At 35.8% G+C, this 10,214-nt stretch overlaps 2 protein-coding genes across 2 annotated transcripts; both read right to left on the bottom strand.

Moving 5' to 3' along the window:
* Nucleotides 1–795: 795 nt before the first annotated feature.
* LOC113283666 (stem-specific protein TSJT1-like) lies at nt 796–2,063 on the bottom strand. Its single transcript, XM_026532996.1, has 2 exons — nt 1,678–2,063; nt 796–1,506 (listed from the first exon to the last, which is right to left on the bottom strand). The coding sequence occupies exons 1-2, from the start codon at nt 1,890–1,892 to the stop codon at nt 948–950; spliced, it is 774 nt and encodes a 257-aa protein (XP_026388781.1). The 5' UTR covers nt 1,893–2,063; the 3' UTR covers nt 796–947.
* A 5,195-nt stretch (nt 2,064–7,258) lies between these two features.
* On the bottom strand, nt 7,259–8,501 carry LOC113283665 (stem-specific protein TSJT1-like). Its single transcript, XM_026532995.1, has 2 exons — nt 8,064–8,501; nt 7,259–7,893 (listed from the first exon to the last, which is right to left on the bottom strand). Exons 1-2 carry the CDS (start codon nt 8,273–8,275, stop codon nt 7,335–7,337), a joined length of 771 nt encoding a protein of 256 aa, XP_026388780.1. The 5' UTR covers nt 8,276–8,501; the 3' UTR covers nt 7,259–7,334.
* Between the last annotated feature and the right edge of the window lie 1,713 nt (nt 8,502–10,214).

The raw sequence follows: 10,214 nt of genomic DNA, 5'->3' as shown, positions 1-10,214 counted from the left end.
ACCATTAATACTTTTCTTTTCATCCATCAATATCCCTGGAAGATTCACGAATTCTCTAGTAATGGGATTGCACACGTATAAAAGTTCATTGAGACTGCGTAAACCTATTCCAAGGATGCCATTGTATTTAATCCTGGCTGCTAAACAAATTAATCCATTATCTGAACCAACTAGCCCTGTTACATGTTCCGATAATTCGAGATTCAGCTTCCTCATGCAGTAATTAAGCTGTTTTTCAATCCTAATCCCGTCGTTGTCATGGTACTCTAAACACCAGATACCTTTTGCGCCGAATATCTCAATACCCACGAAACTTATAGTATCAGAAACATAATGATAACGTTCAAACGGATTATGCTGTTGCTGTTGTGCCAGTACTCCAACTCCATATTGATACCGAAGATGGAGGTCCGCAAAGTAAGATTTACTAGAACCAAACTGTAGGAGATCTCTCCTCCAAGCTGTACATACTAGTTTACAATCTAATACCAATCGGCTGGTAATCTAGAAAATATATTCACCTTGATTTCCTGGGGAAGAGCATCTAGGGGATCGTCTTCCATGTCTACGAAGTATCAGTTTCCTCACCTCCAAAAACTACTCGTTAGGTTTCTTTGTATATCACTGCATCCTTCCTAATATATTCATCTTAGGATGATATTTTTATGGTCGGGTAAGGGTTTGTGCCCCGAGTTTATGGGCCTAGCTTGGGGCAAATTTTCATAAATAAAACCCATCCAAGTAACAAAACCCACACACAACTAGTAGAAAATACTTGCCCATTGAAAGATCAGATGGTTTGAAAAAGATTTCAATTTATTTATGACAAAATCATAACTGTACATTGACATTGAACAGACAAGCCGAAACTAAAACATAAAACAAAGACTCAGAACACTAATTGACATTAGTTAATAAAAACCAAAGAAATATGATAAGAGTCAGGCTCAATGTGATTCCCAAGCAGCAGACCAGTTAGCTTCACTACCAACTCTAGGCATGCTATGAATTTTAGCATGGGAATCCACATTGAAACTAGCACCACACATGACACCTTCACTGTCAACTCTTGGCATTGCCTTCATCTTGTTTATAGGATGTTCATAATTCTTCAAGCCACCTTCACTGTGAAACATACACCCAACTGGGAATGGTGCAAAAGATTTAGCACAGCTCCCTTTAATAACCTCAAGATTATCACAAATCACAATAGAACCATCAGCTGCAATACCCCAGTACAACTTGATCCCACCATCTGAGCTCAGTGACACAAACACAGTCTTAGACTTGTTGTCATAGATGATGAACGAAAAACTTCCTTCAAGATCTTTGACAACTTGATCTGCTGGGTATGGACCTCTGTCTCTCAATGTCCTGTATGCTTCAATCACAAACATTGCCTCATTGATCCCTTTTGATGTGAGACCATATTGCTTCTTCAGTGAGCACAGATTGTTCAAACTCCCCAAGAATAAACAGTAAATGTCATCCAAACCACAGAACAACCTGCAAAATCAACAAGGGCATTTCAGTCGGTATCACATCAAGGGTATTTTGGTCATTTTGAGAGAAATCTAAAAATCTATGTTTTCAGCTCTAGATTATCATCCTGGATATGAAATGTGAAATTGAAAAACTTAAAATCAAGAAAATTGATTGGTGCAAGAAATTAGTTACCTTTGATGAACAGAGAAGTGAGCATCACCATCTTTGGGGAGGTAAGCAAGAGTAGCAGCATTGCCAAAATTCATCTGGAATCCATCGTGATTTGGATCATGTAAAGATAGAATCTCCTGAGGGAGTTTTGGTTTCTTAGATCCAGGCATCATTGATGCTGGACTGTTCAATTCTTTTGGTGCATTTGCCAACTCTTTGTCAAATATTGCCAACATTTTTTCTTCTTCTTCTAAATCTCTTGAAACAAAACCTTAAAATGTAAAACTAAAGAACAATGGAAATAACAGAAACACTTAAATCTTAGAACTGTGATGAAATCAGATGATGATGAATACAGAGATGGTAATGGTATGATGGTAGATGAAGAGAGACAATGGTATATATATATATAGATAGAAGTAGACTAGTCGTGTTTTAAGGTGGCAATGTTATCCGGATAGGATGATGGGCAATGGCCATCTGGATTTATTTTTTTAATATTTTCACGACTTCCTATGTTTTGAGATAACGTGTACTAATCATGTTTCACCGTGAGATCATGTTCCGTCTATTGTTTGAATCCGTTGATTTTGTCTATATTTAGATATTTGTCGAGAAGAAAGTTAAAAATGGATAGAGTTTGGTGCGGAGATGGTCCTGAAAAGGGCTCAAAGCTTATCCAGATCTAGAATAATAAGGTGGCGAGTACGAATTTTCTTTTGATGGAGTTGTTGAGTGACTGTGGATCGTGTCAGCATCCCCGAGTTCGTGTATGTAGTACATGTAGATAAGAATATGGAAAAACAGTCTGGCTCCGCACATGGGTTTGCAATTTTGAAGGTTTCTTATTTTTAAAGATTGGGATTTTATTCCAGGAAAATAAACTCTCCCCATTGCAGTGTATACCCAAACTATATGAAATTTAAATCCATTCAAGATAGTATGCAGGGGTGTCTAAAAGGAATGAAAATACTAAAGTCACCTTATTATTAATAAGGTGATTTTGATATTGTTCAAACCGTAAAACTAAAATTATCCACCAAAAATCAGGACCAAAAAGAAGTTTGGGGCTACGGAATATAAGGCTGGGTATAATTTTGTACAAAATACATACTCAGGTTTGAGGTTGGTTACAAAAATTATACCCGATTTCACAGTCAGCATGACTCGAATTTCAGATGGAAAATAGCTAAAAAGATATATTTTTCAGCATGAAGACTTTTCTTGGTATTCAAGAATCGTCATGGTGTAATTTTTGTAGATGGGCAATTTTTATACAATGTTTTATAAGTTTCTGTAGGCACAACCGGGCTTCCGCTGGCTGAAGCCACATCAAAGCCCACAAAAGGACATTTTTTGACTGTCCAATTTTGATAAATGAAAACTACAGTCACACCTATTTTTTAGATTTTTTCCACTGTCAAACCCACTGTCCCCAAAAGTTCATGGGTGCACCCACGTATTCTTGAAAAATTATTAGCTAACCCATTTTAAAAAAAATTGCGTTTTCTTCCTGAAAAATTATTCTTCTTTCTTCTTCTCTTTCCATGTTCTTTACCTGCCGATGATTTGTGACATGAGTTTAAGAATTGGGTAAATAGATTAGAAAGAAGCGGTTGATAACTTGATATTCTTTGCAATTGAGATTCTCTATAGATCGAATTATGTTGGGTAAATCCCAAATGCAATGGAATACTCCCACTGGGTTCAGTGGGTTTCCCTCTCATCGGCGAAACGATTCACTTCTTTGCTTCCAACAATTGCTTAGACGTGCCATACTTCTTCAAGAAGAGATTCTCCAGGTAACAGTAATGTCAACCTACACATGCATATATATAGTAACAACTCCTTAAACTCGTAGTACCTGTTGTTGATATGATTTGCGGAGATGGACTGATGGTCTAAGCAGAATTCATTGAATTGTGTATGTAGGTATGGGACAATGTTCCGCACTAGTTTGGCAGGTCATCCTAGTTTCGTCGGATCCAGGTTTTAACTGCTTTATATTCCAACAAGAGATAAAGTCAGTGGAGTTATGGTACATGGATTCTTTCTCTGCCATTTTTGGTGGAGGCCTTGAATATGCAACTGATGCTCAAATTCACAAGTTTTTCAGAAATTCCGTCTCAAATCATTTTGGTACTGAAGCTTTGAAAGAGAGACTTCTCCATAAAATTGAAAGGATGTCTAACCAAGATTTGGAATCATGGTCTAATCAACCTTCCATTGAAGCTTATAGTGTTTTTTTTTTAAGCTCAGGTTTTGGTTCAACTGATTTCCTTTGAAATCGAAATTATCAGCGAGTTTGCTTTCGAACATGTGTTCTTGTAAAGGCACCCACCCAGTATTGATGGTTTTGGTTTCGTCAAGTATCGACCATGGACCATCAGTAGACTCTCGAAATGGATGCTTTTTGTGTTATGGCTTGGATATGGATGCATGTGACGTGCATTTAAAAGAAAATGGAGGTGTGAATGGTGATGCATAACAGGTTATGCATCCATAAAAATTTGTTGTATAGCTTGTTATGCATTCTCGAAATTTGTTGCATAACACGTTCTACAGCTCTTTTTTTTTGCATAACTTTTTATGCAGTCCAGAAAACAGTTGCATAACACGTTATGCAACTACTTTTTTCTTAGTATTGAAACCAACAAAAAATAAGGATGCATAACTTGTCATGCACCTATAATAATATCTAACATGTTATGCAGTCATGAAAATGGATGCATAATCTGTCATGCATCCGAAAATATGAATGCATAATGCATTATGCATCGAGAAAATTGTTGCACAATCTTTTGTGCATCGAGAAAATAGATGCATAACCTGATATGCATCCGTAATATGGTTGCATACTGCATTATGCATCAATTTTTTTATGTACGCACTAAAATCAACCAAAACAATGGTTACATAACTTGTTATAGATGCATAACTTTGTTATCAAAATGCATAATTTGTTATGCAGTGGAGAAAATGGTTGCATAATTCGTTATGCGTCTGCAGAATGTGTTATGCATCTTTTTTTGGTGGATGCATAATGGTTATGTATCAAATTTTCGAAAATTTTGCCTAAAATGATGATCACCTCCGTTTTTTTTGTGAAAAACAAAATTTTGATATTCTTGTTTGTACTCGTTGCGTAGCTCTTTTAAAAAGATTTCCAGCGATATAAAATTTGTAAAATTCCAATGCGCGGATTTTTAGATATGTTATATCCAAGTTGCGTTGCCAATTATACCCCTGATGCATAATCCGTCATGCAGACAGATTTAATAAATTCATAAAATTATGGATGTCACAGAACAAAAAATTAATTGTGGGCCTGACAATAAAAATATTATTTTTTTTGGGCCCGCGTCTAATTTTCCCTTTTAATAAGTCCAAATTTAGTTGTACTAATTATATAGGCTTAAGCGAAGGGTATAAAAATTGTCAAGCCAGGAGTGTTTTATATTTCTAGTTTAAGCCACTGGTTTCAAATTAGCCATCATAATCCTCAACGATCCACCATGAAGATAGAGCTTTAGTTGTCATTGTCCAAAAACTAAACCATGACGGTTGTGAAGGAAAACACAACTCGACTCCACACTAAAGTATTGATAGAGCCGTCATGATTCCACACTATCGACCATACCGATATTATTAGAGTCGTCATAATCTGAAATATACACGATGACGATTGTAAAAGCTAATATAATCCAACTCTTGGGTTAAGAAATGGTAAAAGTCATCATGCTTCAAAAACCGGAGCAGTAACTGTTACTCGAGAAACAAAAAAGTGGTTAAAAGGACCAAAATCAACAATTTTTAAGTGAAAAAAATATTTAGATTTTGATACCGTTTAAATGGACAAAAATTTAAAAATATCCAGGATGTAAACAGTTTCAGCCTACCCATTTTCAAATATTTTTTTTAATTTTAATTTACATCAGGATGCATCCAGTTTCATCCTTGCTATTCTTTAAGTTTAAGTCAGGATGAATCCGGTTTCATCCTTGCTATTTTTTTGGTGTCAATTTCACCCATACAAAATTTTACTCGTCCATTTGAAACATGTTTTATAAATATTTTGACAAATGGCCCATTTTCCTCTCGAGAAACTCACGCCAATATCATCATTTACATTTACTATGGCCTGTTAGATAACCATGACGACTTTTCAAGAATATCACGAACATTTGTCTCGGTTATCTAACTTGACCTTGCCCGCTGTCTTGAGTTTTCAAGTCGTTTTAACTTGGCCAAATTGGGAAATACCAATTTTAAACCCATCCAAGATAGTGTGTTAAGGGTTTCTAAAAGATACTAAAAGACCAAATTGCTTTTACTAATTTCAGCCAAATTTAAATCCTGCCGACTAAAATTGAAACCTAAATCCTATTAAAACAATCGTCAAAATCTCTCTACAATTCAACATGATGAAATAAAATAAAAAAATAATAATAAATCAAAATGAAACAAAAAAAAAGCATACAGGTTTTGGGATTGTGTATGATTTGTACCCAACCTCAAACTGAGTATGTAATACATACTCGAGTTGAGATTGCGTACAAAATCGTACCCAATCTCAAATCCCTTATGATCCAACATTTTTACCAAAAGTCGGCAAGTATCTTTTTGGCTGACTTGCCGACTAGTATTAATCGGCAGGGTATTTTTTGTCGACCTTCTCGGCAGGGTAATTTTTTGTCGACCTTATCGATTTTTCATCTCTGAAATTAGCATTTACAGGGTCGTCACGGTATTCATCCTTATACCTTGCCGACTATAGTTTAAACAGCAAGTTATGAAATTAATACCTTACCGACTAATCATGCATTTGTAACACCTTTCTCTGTATGTCAAAAATCCTATAGTCGGCAGGGTATTTTTTTGTCGATCTTGCCGACTTTTCATACCTTCAGAATTGAAAGTGTTGATTTCTTCTATAATTTTGAGTATAAAATCACTAAGCAAGTGTTTGGCTAGTGTGGTTTCATTTCCTTTACAAAAAATAAAAATAAAAAAATAATAACACATAATCCATGAGTTCAATCCAAATAATACGTCATTTAAAATTTTTAACTCAACTAATTAATTAACTAAATTAATTAACATAAACACATTATTAGTGTTAATTAAACAAAAGTAGATTAGGTATTTTGAAAATACATGGTTAAGGGGTATCCTATTTTACTTCAAAATGACTCGAATTTTGTCTCATTAGATATACCCTGATCTCTCCAGACATTTTAAGTTGAATATATAAGTTAGAATTTACTTTTAATTTTTGACAATTTTTCAGCAGACTAGCACTACGAAAATCATCAAAACTATTTTTTTTTTTTTTTTTTTTTGAAGCATCAAAACTACCTTGTTGGTAATATCTTTTTCATTTTAGGTTGGAATTGGGAAATGATGATTCGTTAGTTGGTTTATAATCTGTTCAAGAAAATAATCTAAAAAAGCCAACACCAAAAAAAAAAAAATGGCTCCTTTCGGGAGTGTCAGCTGTTCGGTTCCAACTCTCAACAAGTGTTTCCCAAAGGATGATACTTTTAAAGTAAGTAAAACAGGTTTCAATCAATTGCGATACTGAGATGGCGGACAAGAAGAATCAATATCAAAACACTAATGGACATTAATAAAAACCATTCATTAAACAAAAGAAATATGATACATTGTAGTCAGGCTCAGTGTGATTCCCAAGCAGCAGACCAATTAGCTTCACTACCAACTCTTGGCATGCTATGAATCTTAGAATGAGAATCAACATTAAAACTAGCACCACACATAACACCCTCACTATCAACTCTTGGCATTGCCTTCATCTTGTTAATAGGATGCTCATAATTCTTCAACCCACCTTCACTGTGAAACATACACCCAACAGGGAATGGTGCAAAAGACTTGGCACAACTTCCCTTAATAACCTCAAGATTATCACAGATCACAATAGAACCGTCAGCTGCAATTCCCCAGTACAATTTGATCCCACCATCTGAGCTCAGTGATACAAAAACAGTTTTGGATTTGTTGTCATAGATGATGAATGCAAAACTCCCTTCAAGATCTTTCACAACTTGATCTGCTGGGTATGGACCTCTGTCTCTCAGTGTCCTGTATGCTTCAATCACAAACATTGCCTCATTTATCCCCTTTGAAGTCAGACCATATTGCTTCTTCAGTGAGCAAAGATTGTTCAAACTTCCCAAGAATAGACAGTAAATGTCATCCAAACCACAGAACAACCTGCAAAATCAACAAGGGCAATTTGGTCATTATCTGAACAAGCGTATTTTGGTCATTTCGACACACAAATCTCACAAAGTATGATTTCCGCTCTAGATTATCCCCCTATATCAGAAAAAAAAAATTAAAAAATTTCACAGGAAAATTGTTTGTTAAAATATATTTCATACCTTTGATGAACAGAGAAGTGAGCATCATCCTTGGGAAGGTAAGCAAGAGTAGCAGCATTGCCAAAATTCATCTGCAATCCATTGTGATTTGGATCATGTAAAGATAGAATCTCCTGAGGGAGCTTTGGTTTCTTAGATCCAGGCATCATTGATGCTGGACTGTTCAATTCCTTTGGTGCATTTGCCAACTCCTTATCAAATATTGCCAACATTTTTCCTTCTTTCTTCTTCTAAATTTCTCCACGAAAATGAAACATTAAAATGCAAACTGAAAATCAATGGAAACAACAAAAACACTTAGTTCTTAGATTTGCGATGAAAAAAGATGATGATAATGAATACAGAGATGATGGTATGAATGATGATCTTTGGAGATGAATTGAATGGTATTTATAGATAGAAGACAAGTCGTGTGTTTTAAGGTGGCAATATTATCCGGATAGGATAGGATTAATTCTTTAATAAGTAATTTCACGGCATCCTATGTTTTGAGATAACGTGTACTAATCATGTTCCAACCATGAGATCATGGAGAGAAGAGTGGATCCATTGATAGAGTCCGTTGATTAGGATATTTCTATCTATATTCTATATTTAGATATATATTTGTCGAGAAGATGGTGAAAACCGGATAGAGTTTGGTGGGGATGTAAGTCTGAAGAGGAAAAAGGTAGATTCCAATCCATTCCAAAGCTTATCCAAATGTAGAGTAATTATAAGGTGAGTTGTCGAGTCATGACTGACTGGGGATCGTGTCAGCATCTCCGAATTCGTGTAGTACATATAGATAAGACTATGCAGAAACACAGTCTGGCTCCGGCACATGGGTTCGCACTTTGAAGGGGTTGTTTCTTTTCTTTTCTTTTTTAATGATTTTTGGGATTTTTTCACGAAATAAATTCATCACAAAATTGGTCAAAAAGACCAAAACAAATATTTTCTGGGTAAAACGGACTGTTAGGTTTAGATACTGTTTATATGGACATTAAACAGAAAAATATTGTTCATTTAGTCAAAAAGGATATTTGACCCAGTAAAATAAAAACCAAAAAATATCAATCACCTAAAATACCCCTTAACTGCCAAACGCGACCATTGAACCATGGAAAAGCGCCAGTTCCTTTGCCTGACTGATTATATAAAAACTTGAATAAAATCTAGTCTTCTAGCTTGTCTTTCAAACTGAACTTGGTCTCTTGTAAACAACATCTTCACACACGACTGCATTTCTTGTAATCAACAACATCATAACCATTTAATCTTCAATCCCCTGTAACTCCAGCTGCCACAACTCCACTAGACACCAAGAACAAGAAGAAAATCCTTGTTTTGCACCACCTTATATCACCGGTTCTCAGACTCGAACCATTATCCATATGCAGCTGTACTGAAACCTTCTCATTCTGCGACAACATCATCACAACTGCCAATTCCAGAGACCCATTTGTAGCTTCTTGCCTGCTATCTCAGTATCACCAGCTTCTTTATTATAGCTACCAGCTGCATTTCATTTACACATTTCCTTCAATTGCCTCAGTTCAGCTTCACATTAAACACCATCATCTTCTCTAGCCAAAAAATGCAATCTCAGTCCATGCATTATCATAACAACCTGCCATTACCTGTACCTGCTGATAGACGCATTTATGTGTCTAATATATCTCAATTGTATATAGTGTTAGCACCCATTTTTGTACTTATTTGGTTATTTTATATATTTGTAGGTGTTTTCAGAAGAATAAGGATTTGCGGCGAAATTGGCTGAAAATGCGGCGTTTGAACCTCCATTGATAGAGTGCCGGAAGCGCCCCAGAAGTGTACCGGAAGTACCCCAGAAATACCCCGGAGGAACCCCGAAAAAAGTGCGGAAAATGCCCCAGAGGAAACTTGCTATATGGACCCTTGATTTTGGATAAGGGGTAACCTAATTACTAAGGGATGACCCATTTCCAAGCAGCTGCTAAAGGGACACCAGGTCTGGTTAAGGGGACACCACATTCAAAGTTCAAATAATGGAATTTGGCGGGAAAACTAAGTTCACGTCTGATAATTCTCTGTTGGATTTCTGGGCAGTTTTGAGGGAGATTAAATCCCTGAAATCAATTGGGCTAGGCCTGTTAAGAATAAACAGATCGTATGCAAGTGATTTTA

Source organism: Papaver somniferum, chromosome 5 (assembly GCF_003573695.1).
Source record: "Papaver somniferum cultivar HN1 chromosome 5, ASM357369v1, whole genome shotgun sequence".
Taxonomy (NCBI): Eukaryota; Viridiplantae; Streptophyta; class Magnoliopsida; order Ranunculales; family Papaveraceae; genus Papaver; species Papaver somniferum.
Note: the sequence above shows the minus strand (reverse complement) of the source record. Positions and strands in the feature narration are given on the sequence as shown.